General features: G+C 44.6%; 1 protein-coding gene across 1 annotated transcript in view; it reads right to left on the bottom strand.

Moving 5' to 3' along the window:
- The window catches only part of KIAA2012 (KIAA2012 ortholog), a 598,843-nt gene that overhangs the window by 500,380 nt on the left and 82,168 nt on the right, over positions 1–16,295 (bottom strand). The window contains exon 3 of the mRNA XM_086954068.1: positions 15,272–15,434. Coding sequence (XP_086810194.1) covers positions 15,272–15,434 — 163 coding nt within the window. The remainder of the gene's footprint in view (positions 1–15,271; positions 15,435–16,295) is intronic.

The following is a 16,295-nucleotide window of genomic DNA, read 5'->3' as shown; positions in this document are numbered from 1 at the left end:
TTTATTTATATTTATTTAGAGTTTTATATGGCGCAAACATGACCCAAGTGGATATCAGAGCACCTTATAGAAGCTCAGGGTGGGAGAAACAGGTACAGCAGACAAAAAAAAGTGAAAATAACAGTCGCAACAACAATATAGGGAGTAGTAATACCAAGGCGGGGTGAGAAACTACCTCTAGTCCAAAAGGGGGAAACAGAAAAAGCCATAGTAACAGGCGACAGATCGCAGGTTCAGCCGGCGTGCTTCATTGGTGCCAGGGCATAGAGATCCTAGAGCTAGAGCATGCATTTGTTCATCAATAGCCCTTTCACTTGTTTTTAGAAAGACACAGGTGATGGGTTAACGCAGATTTTAGAAGGTAGTGCATTCCAGATTCTTGGGGCAGTGCCAGAGAAGACCAGATTGTAAGTTTTCTTCTTCTTAATTTTCTGCGGTTTCAGGAGTTGGGACATGGTGCTTCTTCAGGATTTAGTGCCACCAGATCGCTCCAGTTTTTTTGCAATGTACAATGCAAGGGTGTTGGAATGTAAGGCTTTGTGAGTCATGCAGGAAATTGTAAACTGAATTGTTGCCTTTAAAGGGAACCAGTTTAGTGATTTTAAATCTGGAGTGATGTGGTTATTACACATAGATATAGTAATGTCTTGAAACTGAATTAAGGGAGGCCCTAATGGGGGATCAACTTTTATCTAGGAAGGCCACAAAGGGTTACATTTCCATTGTCCAACCTGGTGATTACTAGGGCATGAACAACTGATTTGAAGTCATCGAAGGGGAGGAAGGGATTAATTATCCTTAAGATGCTCATTTCTGGAAGTTAGCTCCTCTGGTGGCTGAGCTGCTGTGCTCCTGCATGTGCAATCTCTTGTACAGTGTTATCCACAATGATTTTCTGGAATCAATAACATGTGAAATATAATTGAGGGCTGTTAAATGTTTCATCCATTCAGCAATTTTAAGCGACTGTTTGGGGGTGTAATTAAAAGGAATTCTGTTTTGAGAGTATTTTGAAGGGGTTGCAAGTCAACCAATTTGAGTTTTTTTATAGAGTTGCGTTAGGAAACCTAGTATCTTCAAAGGAGGAGATTTTCAGGTATAAGTCATAATTGATGTTTGATGATTTCAGAATTTCAGTCAATGGCTCCATGAACAGGATAAAGAGAGTGGGTGAGTGCATGGAACCCTGCTGAATGCCTAATGTGACAGGTATGGGGTTGGACAGCGAATGATTAATCTTTATTCTTTCAGATCTATTGTGGAGGAAGGGCTGGACTAGAAAGCTCCATCCTGTGTTCAGTAAGTCATAGAGGTTGTCATGTTTCACCGTTCTGAATGCTGATGAAAGGTCAAGGAGGATTATAAGGCATGATGTATCTTGACCAAGCATTTGTAGTGCATCATCAACTATGTGAGTTAGGGCTGATTCGGAACTGTGGCGAAGACAGAAGCCAGATTGGTATTGATCTAAGAGTTGGAATTGATCAATATGATTGGTCAGCTGGATATGGACACATTTCTCAATGAGCTTTGAAAGAGTTGGGATGTTGGAGATAGGACGAAAGTTATTTAGATCAGTTTGGTCCGCCATGGGATTTTTAAGAATGCAGCTTGTCTGTTCAGACTTGAAGCAGTCTGGTATATGATGAGAAATAGAGTGTAACTATACAGGGTCTAACTGCAACAGTGCAAACACATTACCCGACATGCTGCAGGTCGCATGAGAGTGACTGATGCAAGTTGTCATGCATCATAATTGTAGGTCTAATGTATTTTAGATAGAGTATGTAATTCAGCAAGTAGTTAGTGTATTCCTAGATTACATATTTATTGTGCGTGAGCAAGCGTAGGTTTATTTATTTATTGTACATATTTTAGGTATCATGTGCTGCCTGCAGGCCTCTTCAAAGAGCCTTGGAATGAAAACAAGAGATAAGGGAAAGCAAGTGGTATACCCTTTGTAAAGATAAAAAATAACATTGGCAGCATCTAGATGGTTGCATTCTATCAAGAGACAACATGAATTGCCATATACCATAGTCAATATGTTGTTGTAGAATGCTTAACTCAGCTTTATTTGTCGCCTAGGGATTCATTGATTCAGTCGTAACCGATAGCTGGTTGATCAGCAAGTTTATAAAAATGTTGTGCTCTTCTATCCCTGTGTTCCTGCTATACAAAGAGTGCTGCCATTCTGTTGAGCGAACTGACATATCACTGGCCCTGCACAAGGCTTCGAAGCTTATTGCAATTTCTCCTTCTTCCAGCACTGTTTCTATGGAATATACATTTTGCGGGAGCCAGTTCTACGCTTGACAGAGTAGTTTCCGGTGCTCAGCACCAGAGCTAAATTCCCAACACTAGCACTAATGACTGACCATATAATGACTGTTTTACGATGGGCACAAAAACATTGTCTAATAATTAAATCTATGTTAAAAATTAATATTTCTTGCCAACCACGCCTTTCTTATAGCTTTGGGCCACTGGAATAGCCTGAATTGTCTTACTTGTGCAATGCTTATTTGTCGTGATGGTACTGTCAATGGCATGGCTGGTAGGGACAATTGGGGATGAGACCTGCAGTGGCCCCCTGCAAAGGGCACATGTACTTACTTTTTTTTTTTTTTACAAATTAGCCACTGGGGACCCTTCTCCATTTAGTTGGTACTAGGCCAAGTAAATAGAGTTTTAGCATTCATCACGACAATTGCGATACAATACCTGTAACCGCTGGGCTGAAATTTCCCTAATTCTACAAATCAACCACATGTAACAGATGGATCCTGTTTCAAATCACAGCAAAGACGTCCTTGCCCAATTTCGAGTTTCATAGGGAGTCAGAACATCTGGGCGCACGGGTTTGAAGGCAGGTCTACTTAAGACAGAGCTCCTTCACAAGCGGAACTTTTCTAGGGGGTGGGGGGGGAGAGTTTGTGCACTTCTCATGTCAATAAGTATCCACCACCAGCCGGGAAAGCTGCATACTTCCATTTATCAAGATTTACCCCTTTGCACAATGAAAAAAATACAAAGGAACGCAACAGAGTAGGTAAGAAATGCATTCACTTGAACAAAATGCATGGTCAGTACAGACGTTGATATTACAGGGCTCCAGTAAGGCACATAGGCTTCAAGGTGCTATATAGACTGGGCTGTTAGGGACACAGAATCTTGGCAATGGCTGACTAGATGAGGAATGGTATATCTTCATCTATTGATGAACTAACAGGCTGTAGTCCAAAGGCTACCCGAACAGCTGTATTACTTGGAACACTAGGTACTAACCCCTGCATTCCTATTGCTATTTAGGGTGATCTTGGACACATCATCTCACTTTCCTGTGCATCGGTTCCATTATGTGCCAAACCAGGGTGTTTATAAATAGGATTGAGAATACAAAAAGACCTGGTACAGTCTGTTCAGCCTCGAAGTGCCTAGACGCAATTGAAGTCCACCCATCTTGCTACGGGTGTCAAACGTGTTAGGTTTGGCATTGCCCAGTCCATGCACTCAGCCATACATCCTCCGACGTCCAGTGCAGTGTCTCAGTAGCCAGTGGTCCTGATGCAGCGGGTGTGCCCCAGGATTGCCTTTCGGATATCCTCTTCCCTGTGAAAGGTGTTCTTGGAAAGGTCGTATATATTTACGAACAAAACCCACCAGCACTGTTTGAAAGCCTCGTCTATAAGATTGGTATAACCCGTCTGTCGTCCAAACCTTTAGGGTCTCTGCAGCACTGCCATATGAGCCTCTAAAATGTGTCCAGCTCCACTGCATCGCCTAACATTGTGGGACTGGCCTCATTTTATTTTTCAACACTGCCCATCCATATAGATTCGTTGCCATAACATATAATGGAGAATCTACTTGTAAGTAAAATGAAGTAGAATTGCAGATAGATATTATGAAAACTAGTAGGACATGTAAAAATACATTTTCGGAACTGTCTATGAATAGCTTTTTAAACATTTGTAGGGGAACTTATGCTGAAAAACGAACAACTTTGCTCCTTGTTTCTTAAAATTCTAGAGAGCCTGGAGAACCTGTGCCATTCCTGGGGAAGACCAGTCACTCTTGAAACAACATGAAAGTAGAGCACTCTTCCTTAGTACCTACTCAGAGCCTACTCCTCTTTTGCAAATGTATGTGAACATTATATGGTAAAATGCACTTTTAGCCCAATTAAAAACAAAAAGAAATGTTCTAAAGTGAGTCAGGCTGGCTGCATGTCAGGGCTGGTATTACACCTGTAATAGATCACTAGCCGCCACCAAAAGATACAGAAAATGTAAGGACCTCCATGGGTGGACACTGTTCTCTATTACTACAGTGTTACACATTGTGCATAATAGTAAAAATGCATAACCCGGTGTCAGACAGGTTGTTCCAGACATGATTAAACACTGGAGCCGTTTGCTGCCTGTGCCATGATTAACCAAGGTGTGATGCCCTCGGACAAGGGGAACACCCACACATTCCTATCAGTGGCATCCCTTCCATTCTGAGATGCCATGTGAACAGTTGGCAGGGAGATGAATTTCTGCTTATCACCCTCTCAGATGCCAGTGTGTGCTCAGCTGGATGCGGGATAACAGCAACACAGTGATGGCCCCTGAATACAAATGGCAGAACTCATATATATGTATTTATGTACAGCTAATGGAGCACAGCGTTGCAATGGGAGCCAAAGAGCATGGCTTGACTCATTGGGAGTGGAGTTGGACAGGCTGAGCCACTGGCACGAAGCGACAGGGGCATGAGGTTTCTATAGCAGTAAGGATTCCCCTCGGTGGAGCATAGCTTGAGACCCGCTGTTTTCGATCGTGGGGAGCTGTTGTGACAACTGGCTGATTTCATTTGGTGATTTTATTTTTGCAGTTTTATATAGCGCAAACTCGACCCGAAGGTATTGGAGCGTTTCACATGAGCAGAAGTTACGTTACACAGAGACACACTTGTTTTTGGTAGCCACGGGGAGATTAAATGATTTGCCCAGAATCACAGGATGTTGAGCCTACGCCGAGACTCGAACCAGGTTCCCCAGCTCCAAAGTCGGCAGCTCTGGCCTCTAGGCCACATGCTGGATTTAAATATACGTTTGTAGATGATTGGGTCAGAGGGCATTCTTGTGTCACAAGGTGTTGGTGGAGCATGAATACAAATTGGGATGTTAAGCCGCTAGGAACTTTTCTCTGCAATGTAAATTAAATGAGTAGATTTATTTAGCACAGCTTATCACCCATGAGCAGTGCTTAATTTGAGCAGGTGCTTTCAGGTGCTCAGCAACTGCACTTCTTTCACAGGGCCGGGGCTACAATTTCTGAACCTGCAGGCGGTGGTTTCAATATTAATTGTTCCATTCAAAATAAAAAGAATAACATACATTGCATGGTGACTGGCTGGTAAATGTTCATAGGCAGGCCGGCATACACCTGGCCAGGCAGGCATGATTGTGTATCACCACGTTAGTGATGATGTCATCACGCTGATCACAAATCCATAAAGTCATTGATAAACTATGGCTTGTATTCTATTCCCCTAGTCTGCTGCATCCCGCCACTGCCTGAGCCTAAACCTCCCATTGGATAATTTTAGCTGGGGGCTGGCTCATGACAGAGTTGAGACAAGGAAGCTGCTGGAGCGCATTTGGAACTTGGGAGTGAGGGCTCTTGTGGAAGAATAAATGAAAGTAAGTGTGGACTTTTCCACTTGTTGCATAGCCAGAGTAGCATATCCTGCAGCCCTGCGTTGCTGCTATCCTCAATGTGCTCAATGCGGCTGTGGCCCAACGCAACTTTTGTGCGCCATGGCGTCACCTGTACAATCTATGCGCTGCACCCCAGCATGGTAATGCTGAGGGTGAGTGAGTCCAGTAGGCACCACAGCCATACTTACCGGCATTGGCAGCATTACTGTTGGGGACAATGCCTGTGCTGTAGAAGGCAGGGTCACAGCAAGCTGAGCAGTGGATGCTGATGCTGAAGCAGTCGCCTGTCTCGCAATAAACCCAGTCATACCACACTTAATAAAATATGCAAAAAAGCATTTTCATTTCGTGTACACTTTGTTTTTGCACTCGGTGTAGGTAAGTAAGTAAAACACATCATCTTCTGCTTTTTTAGGAATGACAACAGGAAAACGCAGAGTTCAAAACAGCAGGGACATGTAAAGGCTGACGACAGGGGTCACAGGCAGCAGCAGTGTTAGAGATGAGAGACAGCAAGAGTAAAGAGGAGAAGAAGCAACAATAGAGGAGAGAGATAAAACGGAGCAAAGTAGAAGAAAAGGAGGAGAGCAAATCAGATACAAAGAGAAAGCAGCCATGATGTGAAGAAGAGAGCATTGAGAAGAGAGATGATAGAATGAAAGGATGTGGAGGACAGGAATGAGGAAAAAAAGCAGACAAATGATAAAATGGAGACACAGCTAATTACTGCTAAAGAGTGATAGTAAAGAGCCAAGATCGAGGGGAGAGAGAGCAGAGCATGGATAAAAGTGAAGAGAAAAAAGAGCAGGGCTAAAATGAATAGAGGGCAAATTAGAAATACAGGGTGTGACAAAGATGATAGAAAACAATAAGAGAGGTGAGAGGATAGACTCTTAGCGCAAAGACTTTGGGGACAGACAACAGATCAAGGTTAGAAGATAGAGACTGAGGCAGTGAGAGTGTTGAAAGTGGGGCTCACCAGAGGAAGACGTGAGCGGTGGCCTCCTTGGCAACATTTTCAGCACCTGTACTTCTTTTTTTACAGATTAAGCACTGCCAATGAGAAAATCCAGACGCTGCCATGGGCATGGGGAGATTAAGGGGCAGATGTATCAACATCCATGTTTGCGATTCTCAAATCGCGATTTTTTGAGAATCGCTATTTGAGAATTGCAAAATGGGATGTATGTAGAAAAACGCAATTTTTTAGCGATTTCTTAATATTCCTTAATTGCGAATCGCAAATTGCGAATCGCAATTAAGGAATATTTTCCCATTCATTTCTATGGGCCAGAAGGCCTATAGGAAGGAATGGGAAGTAATTTTCAATTTGCGATTCGCAATTTGCTTATGGCAAATTGAGAATAATTTCAAGGGTGCAAGGGTGTCTTAAGGACACCCTGCAGCACCCCTGAAATTTACATGTGTGCGCATATGTGGCATACACATGCCCTAAGGGCATGTATGAGCTCCACATGGCACCTTTACAAATGCCAAAAAGTGCATTTGTAAAAGAAATCGCAAACTACCATCAACTACAAGTTAGTGGTAATTTGCGATTTCTTAGTGTGAAATCGCAAACTTGATTGCTTCTTACATAGCATTTAAGGAATCGCTTTTTGCAATTCCTTAAATGCTTGCACAAAATTAAGGAATCACAAATTTTGCAATTCCTTAATTTTGCGATGCGATTTTCTTCATACATCGCATTTGCCGATTTTTTTGTCGCAAACGCTGCTTTTTTGCGAATCGCAGCATTTGCGACAAAAAAAAGGATAATACATCTGCCCCTAAGTGATTTGCTCAGAATCGCTTATCTTTGAGCTGACGCCGAGACTCAAACTCAGATCCCAAGTCAGCAGCTCATTCCACTGCGCCACATCCTCTCAATCATGTGACCTTGCAAGCCCTAAACTCATTAGCTAAACCTGGTGCACGGCTCCCTTTACTGGCAGAGAACGGAGGTGCTGGTGCTCTAACTAGACCCTGTGTCCTGTCTTGGCTTCTGCTCTGTCCCTGCCTCTGCCCCTCCACCCGGCTCCTGTTGCATTACCAGTGGTTCTGGGCAGTGTGTGCTTCCCTGCAAGGAAGGAGGGCTGTGTAGGTTGACTGCTGTACACTTTGAATGCCCGTTCAACCGCTGCAGATGGGTAAGGGGCGGTGCTGTGCCAGCAAGATACCATAGATGTCATCCCCATTTGGCCCATCCCGGCTTGGCTTTCAGGATAATAAAGTAAGATTTTTAATAGTATGTCCCTTTTACCTCTGTGCATATACAGCAAATGTTATTTAGAAATACTAATGCTGATTTTTAGGACTCGCCTAGGCAGCACTTGCTCTGTCTCTTCGAGACATGCTGTTTTCAGGATATGGTCATTAAGCTCTGTCCATTTCCCACTCTTGTTTTCAATTGGCTCTTGAGACTGTTTTGTGTAAATGCTTTTGTTTTCCTTTGATTAGTTTGTCTACTTGTCCCTCCTTCTCTACTCCTGTGACCGCCCACAAGGACTACCCCTCTTACATGTGCTAATAATCTGTTTGTTTCATTTACGATCTCAGAGCACTATTTTTCTCAATAAGCTGGTGTTGCCGGCAGCAGCTACCAGTTCCAGACCGCATTGCCGTGACCCAAATGCTATCTTTAATGTATTTTGTTTCATTTTTATCTTGAAGGATGGCGGCAGCGTTTTTCTTTAGTTCTGCACGGCTCACCCACCACCATTTTTTAAATAAATAACTTAAAACTTTATTTAACTCTCACCCCAGCACCCTTTTCACGAGCACCTCGTTTTATCTTTTACTATTTGAAATGATTTCTTTTGTTGCAGCAAGGTATCTAATGGAGTTATTAATTTATATTATTATCTTTTTGTTGCAGCGTGCATGCGGCGCTTTAGCTTGAAATATGGCAGCCTGGGGAGAGCATTCGAGGGGTCCACCCATGGCTCAGATATCAAGAAAGGACCAGAGTGCATTGCAAATCAAGCACAGCAGGGGCGTTTGCAAGAGATGTTGGGTTTTAAATTGGAGGCGTGGATGGAGTGCGAAGCATCCACGGGCATACAGGATGGGGTATGGAAGAATCAGGGTTACGGTAGCATGAGCGGAGCATGCATTCATAATGTAAAGAAAGCAGCTGAGAAGCTTGAAAAGTAGCTGAGAATGCACACAGGGTGCTAGCGCATATAAATGTCAGAAGGGCGCTTTATGAAGGAAATGGGAGGGATTCGTCCAACAGTTTTGTGCACATTGGGGCCAAGTGAACATCAGAGGGGTTCCAATGCAGTTTACGAGGATGTAGTGGGGCTACACAGGGGGTCGGTGCAGTTCTATAAAATTAGGGCGCTCGGCAGACAAAATCAGAGGTGGCGTCGTGGTTTGGTGCATGTCAAGAGCATGAAGACTGCGCGTAAAGGGCCTCATTACGATGTGACTCTGACTGCAGGTCAGAGGCTTTCTGAGTCACATCAACGGTTTCTCTTCCTACAATGCAGGCGGTCGAAAGTGAAACCGGCCGGTCATTGCAGCTGGTTTCCAACACGCTCCCTATTGTCGACGTTTCCGCCGTCGGGCTTACGATGTCGGTTTCCGACAGGCTTTCCATGTCGGACTTTCTGACATGTAAAGCCTGTCAGAAAGCGACTTTGGGTGCCACTAGCAGGGCCTCCTTTCTCCCTGCAGTCTCCGGTTGGGGGCCAAGTGGGCCCCCCTTTTAATCCCTGCCACGTGGTGCAGGGATTAACAGATTCTCCCATTTCTTATGGGAGCTTGTGCTAAGGCCGGTTTATGACAGAAGCACAAGCTCCCATCAGGGCCGGCTCTAGGCTCATGGTGGCCCTGGGCAGGGAGCGTAGGTAGAGGCCCCGGCCGGGGCCCCGCACCATTTCTCAAGAGCCTCAGGGCCCCGGCCAGGGACCCTGCACCATTTCTTAAGAGCCTCAGGGGCCCCGTCCGGGGCCCGCACCATGTCTTAAGAGCCTCAGGGGCCCTGGCCAGGGTCCCGCACCATTTCTTAAGAGCCCCAGGGGCCCCAGCCGGGGCCCACGCACCATTTATAAGTGCCTCAGGTCTGGCGTGGTGGCCCCTGGGGTTTGGTGGCCCTGTGCAGGTGCACAGCTTGCACATGCCTAAGGCCGCCCCTGCTCCCATAGGGAAATGGAAGTATGCAACCGCACAATGTGCGGCCGCATTGTAATACTGCGATCAGGACTGCCGACCGGAGAACGGTCCGCCCGAAATTTTTTAAATGGCCCTAAATGTTCCCCCAACCTTCCAGAAAAGGATCTGGGTGGCAAGGTTTCTGTTGAGAGGGTAACATTAACGTGCCCCATTTCTTTCACATTACTGTGTCCAGGAACAATATGACAGGGTTCAGCGATTGCTCTACCATTCAATTCAATATTTTGTTGTTACCCAATTAAACAGCTGCCAGATCTAATTGAAGGCACTATGTAACTTTCTGGTCTGTCTCTCAGAGTATCACGTTGGCCCCACCCCCATATATATTTCCCTAGTTTTAGTGACACTTGGACACCCACCACCTGGGATGTATTTATCCGTGCTTGTTCACAATGGTTTATTATACAATTTTTGAAGTGGGGGGCTGTTTTATAAGTTATAACTTCCCTTCCCCGTACTTGTCTCCCTCCCCCTGTCTGGAAAAGTGTCTCTTGCCTTTGGCAGCAAGCAGATGTTTTTGTTTGTGCTGCCAAATTGGCACATCCCATTACCACCTCCCATCCCCCCTCCTCCTCTCTGTGATGGATGCCGCTAATTGCACTCAGCTCCATCTCATAAAAGGCTGCAAGCATCTCCCACCCCCTTCTCTGTGCATTTCTGTGAGCGGGGCTCATTCTCTATGCAGGTTTCCCTCGTTCCATTCAAGCCTATCTCCCACCTCCACTCTTTTCCCTGTGGGGAAGAGGAGGCACTTTCTTCATACCCAAAAAAAGTCAACTATAGGAGCCTAGGATGAAAGGATACCTGGACCAGCAAGTGTGGTACCCCTTTCCAAACGGGAGTATCCTCTTTACTCTGCAGCCATATGTACTAGTCCTCACTTTGGTCATATCTGTTTAGTTTAGTTTTTTTTTACTTTAAAAAAATAATCCTATCGATAGAGACGACATGGAGCCTTTCCTCCACATTTTCAGTATATAAAACTTACACACTTGTTTGTCCTGATGTATGGACCATGTGATTCCACAGTATCAGGGATAAGTGGTTTGGTGGTCCACATAAAACCGATGAGCAAGTGTGTTATGGAGTAAATGAGCTTCTCCAAGAAATACTTAATACATAGCATATTGCATTTTTCTAAATTTGTTGGGATTTATACACTACTTGCAATGGCTGGTTCTCTATTTTGTTGATACTACTTTGCTTCTTTATCTCTTGCACTAGCAACAAAATGTGACCCGGATTCATTGTGCAGGTGCTGCTGATGTACTCTTGCACACTGTTCCCTAAAACGCCATAATTTCAGCGGTATAATTGTTCTGCTGCTTGAGTCTTTCAGTGTGTTAGTATGTTTGGGTATAAGGCTACTTAGTGATTAGTGAACACTATAAACTTTATCACTATTAATCCCAGTGGTACTTCCTCATTCTTGGTCCTCTAGGCAGTGCTGCAGCTTTGTCTCTAGTCGCAGTGGTAATTCTTCATTCTTAGGCCGCTAGGTAGTGCTGCTTCTCTGGTCCCATCAGTAATTCCTCTTTCGAAGTTCTCTGGGTAGTACTGCAGCTTTGTCTCTGGTCACAGTGGTAATTCCTCATTTTCAATCGTCTGGACAGTGCTGCAGCTGCTTATCTGGTCCTGTCAGTAATTCCTCATTCTAAGTCCTCTAGGCAGTGCTACAACTGTGTCTCTGGTCACAATGGTAATTCCCCATTCTTAGTCCTCTAGGTAGTGATGCAGGTGTGTCTCTGTTCCCACTGGTAATTCCTAATTTTTAGTCTTCCAGACAATGCTGCTGCTAGCTGCTTCTCTGGTCCTGGTAGTAATTCCCCATTCTACTAGGCAGTACCGCAGCTGTCTCTCTTCCCAGTGGTAATTCCTCATTCTTAGTCCTCTAAACTCCTGTAGTAAAAAAACAATATAATTTACAACACCAATAGCTCTAACTTTCTCCTACTGCATTGCAAATAGAATAGAATAGAATAGAATAGAATATGTTCTTGTATAGTGCATGGGTACACGGAGGCATCCCGGCACTGCGGAGCGTGCAGTGAAGATCGGGTGGAGTTTTATGGAAATAGCCATGTCTTCAGTTGTTTGCGGAATGAAAGGTGGTTGGTTTCCTGCCAGACGGAAAGAGGCAGGGAGTTCCAGAGCCTATATGCGTAGTAGGAGAAAAGGCACCCTCCAGTGCGGGACTTCCTGACTCTGGGGACCACGGCCAGATGTAATTGATTAGAGCGGAGACTCCTGGTTGCTTTGTAAGCTTTGATAACATTGGTAAGAATAGGAGGGCCTTTGCCCTGTAGATTTTTGCGTGTGATGCTGAGAGCTTTAAAATGAATTCACTCTTGAATCGGGAGCCAGTGGAGTGTTTTTAGGGCTGGCTTGGCTGAGGAACGGTTGTTTGTGCCGGTAAGGAGTCTTGCTGCTGAGTTCTGGACTACCTGAAGTTTGTGGATGACTGAGGTGGGGGCTCCTAAATAAAGGGCATTTCCATAATCCAACTGTGATAGAATAAGCACTTGGATTAGGATTTTTTTTGAGCACTCAGGTAGAAGGGGCCGTATTTTGCGTGTTGACCTCAACAGGCCGAAGTAAATCGCAACTCTAAAGGTGAGCTCATGGTCAATTCAGAAGCCCAGACTCTTTATTTCCTTTTTAGGAATTGGGGCGTGTCCCATACACGACGGCCATAGGGTATGTGGGTTGAAGGTTGCTTGATTACCCAGCAACATGAGCTCCATCTTGTCTCCATTGAGTTTAAGATGGGACAAACTCATCCAATTGGCGACTTCTTTAAGACAGGAGCTCAGGTTTGTGGGAGCCTGCTCTGCTTGGTTCAGTGCCACAACAAGCTGAGTATCGTCCGCATAGCTGATAAGTTGAATTCCAAAAGATGCAACTATCTCAGCCAATGTGGACATAAACACGTTAAAGAGTGTGGGGCTCAGGGAGGAGCCCTGGGGAATCAAACTTGGGGGCATTATTCTGGGGTTCTGTTCCCGGCTGTGCAGAAGGGTGTTCGTTATTATCCGGTGGAAGGAGATTCAATATGAGCTGAATTTTGGTGGAAAAAAATTCCGCTAACTCCTCGTAACGGAGGCCCGAAGAGTCGGGGGCTACAGGGGGATCTGGGACTTTCATACGTTTTTTTACGATCCTGAATATTTCTTTGAGTGCGTTGGAGGAGGATGACATTTTCTTTTCGTAGTAAGTTGTCTGTGCAGTTTTAAATGCGGCTTTATAGGAAATGATAGATTCCCTATAGTCAGATTTTTTTCCGTTGAAAAATCTTTCCTCCATATTCTTTCTATTTGTTTGCACCCCTGTTTTAGTTTGCGGAGTTCGGGTGTAAACCAGGGTGTGTTTTTTGAGCCAGCTTTTTGTATTGTGGATCTCCAGGGTAATTCTGTGTCTAGTGACTTCTCGATCCATGAGTGGAACTCGCCACTAGCTGTTAAGGGATCAGAGTAAAGGGGAGGTATGGTGGATTTCAGGTCCTGGGTCCATTCCTCTATCCTTAATTTAAGCCATTGGCGGGCTTGAGTGCGGGAGGTTAGCACAGTCAGGCGTGGAGACGATGATTTCCATGCAAATGGAATTAAAAAGTGATCCGACCAGGGGAGGGGAACAGGCTTCTTTCCTGTTAGTTCTGCAATATTTGAAAAAATTGGGTCCAGGAGATGCCCTTAATATGGGTTGCTTGGTGGACCTTAAAAAGCATCTCATATGCAGCCAGGTCATGGGAAAGATCATTGGCTGTTATATCCTGGGGGTTATCAAAATGCAAGTTGAAATCTCTCAAGAGATTGAAGTTAGATGAGGTGCTGGCTAAGTTTATCACAACTTCCAGCAGTGAGTTACAGAATTCTCCCAGGGCTCCTGGGGGGGGGGCAATAGAGGAGAATACCAGCAAATGTGAATAGGGGAGTGAGCGCAATGGAAAAATTGGCACTTTTTCAGTCTGAGAGGGGGCTACTCAGAATGCGGCATACTAGATGGTCTTTATAAATAATGGCGATTCCCTCCCCCTATGTTACTTATTCTGTCGACCCGCTGAATCAGATATCCCAGGGGAAGCGCTTGAACCACATCTGGGTCAGAGCTAGATACCAACCAAGTTTCCGTTAGGAATAACACATCAGGTGCGGTATCTTGTAATAGGATGAAGATTTCTGTGGCATGCTTTGGCATAGATCTACAATTGAGCAGAGCCATGTCCAGCTGATTCCCCCTCCATCGATTGGCTTTCCAACCTTGGAGATAGCTTATATGGGCAGTGCGAGCATTTCTGTTGATTTTCCTCCAAGGCAATGGAATGTTTACACAGTGAAGTTAAGGTTTTCCTGAATAGAAGTGTGTCTCGTGAGTATTGGAGGGGAGCGGAGGAGAAAAGGGCAGGGGATCCGGGCCAGGGGTACGGTCTGCCGCAGACGGGCTTGCCTTTGGCGCGCCCACTGCACGCATCCGCTGCGCACTCCGCTCTGCATGCCTATGTGTCAATCACAGGCAAAGACTAGACCACCAACTGGAAGAAGCTTCCCTCCACACAATCGGGATTAGGACCCGCAGTGGACCAGGAAAGTGAACCGAAAGTGAGGATCAAGAAGGGAAGCCTCGTAACTCAGGTATTCTCAAGTTTCCCTCGTGGTTAAATGCTGGTTTAAAATGTCATTGGTTCGGTTGTTTTATTTGTGCCTGATTTGAGAGGGTGGGAGAAACCCTGGAAAGCTGTAATTTAAAAAAACCTAAGAAACACAATAAATAGAACCTCTTTTGAAAAAGGAGCTGTTTTCAGAACGCAACTGACAGAAATCACTCATGACAGAGCTGCCGGGACAGATACTGTGATGGGGTACATTGGAAGGTCAGACGCATATTGTGCACGTTAAATACTGTATCCCCTCATACTGTGCAATACCAACATAGCAAGTTTTTAATATCAACCTCCACATATATCTGCAATCAACAATATCGACCTGCACTATATAGTTATGGTAAGTACATGAGGGTTTAGAATAGTAAACCTATACTTCCCTATATGTGATTACCTTGAATGTATTGTGGCAGTCGGCATTTTGGTATTTTGGTTTAGTTCGGTATTCCTGCACTCGATATTTTGAAGTACTACATCTTTGTATTAAATTGTCATAGGATCAATAAGGTACCTAACAAACTCTTTGAGATATGGGGCCAGATGTATCACAGGGTTTTGGCGATTTGTGTCTATGGGAAAATGTGTTCGTACATATCGCCCATGGTTCTGAAGGAATGCCGAATTTCAAACCGTTGCAAGAGAGCGTGCAGTGGTCTAGGGGTTGTCCCGTTCATTCCCACCAGCCTTTCCTTCCCCATAGTGGTCCATCAGGTGGTTGGACTCACCTGCAGACTGAAGACGGTACACTGTAGATGGATCCCAGGTTTGGGACAGACAGGACATGTATCGTTTGGCAGAGTATCCGGGGTGCATCTGTCGATCAGTCCTGTCGCCCTCTTCCCTGAGGAAGTGGAGGTATGGCTGCCAGCCTGCATGATATAAATCCTTCTAAAAACAAAAAAATAATACAATACAAAGGTAATTTGGAAGGTTACAAATCAAGCAAATTAAATAATGGAGTCATGATTAAACAAGCATTGGCAAAGCCAATAGGTCTCGCCTATGCAAGGGCTATTGGCTTTGTTGTACACCAGCATGGCTGCTGTTCAGTGTGGCTAAAAAGTTAGTGGCATAAAGAAGAGTGGTATGAAGTGTCATAGAGTGTAATGGAAAAAAGTGGAGTAGAGTGGTGGAGAGTTAAGTGGTGTAGAGTGTAATGGCATAGATGGTAGTGTATTGGAGCTGCACAGAGTGGAAACACATACAGTGGTGTACAGTGGAGTGGCATAGAGTAGAATGGGCTTGGCGCAGAGTGTTGCAGAATATAGTGGTTTAAAGTGCAGTAGCGTAGATTGCAGCATCATAGAATTCAGTGACATGCAATGCAGCGTCGTAGAATGCAGTGGCGTAGATTTAAGTGTTGCATAGTAGAACGCTGTTGCATAGAGTGCATTTGTGCAGAGTTTAACGGCAGAGAACAGTGGCGCAGAGTGGTGCAGAGTTGAGTGGCTTGATGTTCTTTGTAAACTTGTGAACTCTCTGGTTACTTTTTAAAAAATGATTATTTATTTTTGCCACCATCAGTTAAATACAGTTAAATAAATGCATACATAAATACATGAGGAAATACGATCCATAATAAATGGGTTATGAAAGGGAGGATACAAACAATTGTTCAGCATTTCATATCTGACAGTGAAATAACATTATTTGTCAATATTCAGGACACCAAAGATTCCAAATCATTTAAGCTGTAGCATAACTAGCCTCCCTGCCAATTTTCCATTTGTGGATGGGGGTCCAGATATG

The sequence above is a fragment of the Lissotriton vulgaris genome, chromosome 2_1 (assembly GCF_964263255.1).
Source record: "Lissotriton vulgaris chromosome 2_1, aLisVul1.2, whole genome shotgun sequence".
Classification (NCBI taxonomy): Eukaryota; Metazoa; Chordata; class Amphibia; order Caudata; family Salamandridae; genus Lissotriton; species Lissotriton vulgaris.
This window is presented reverse-complemented; position numbering and strand designations above follow the sequence as displayed.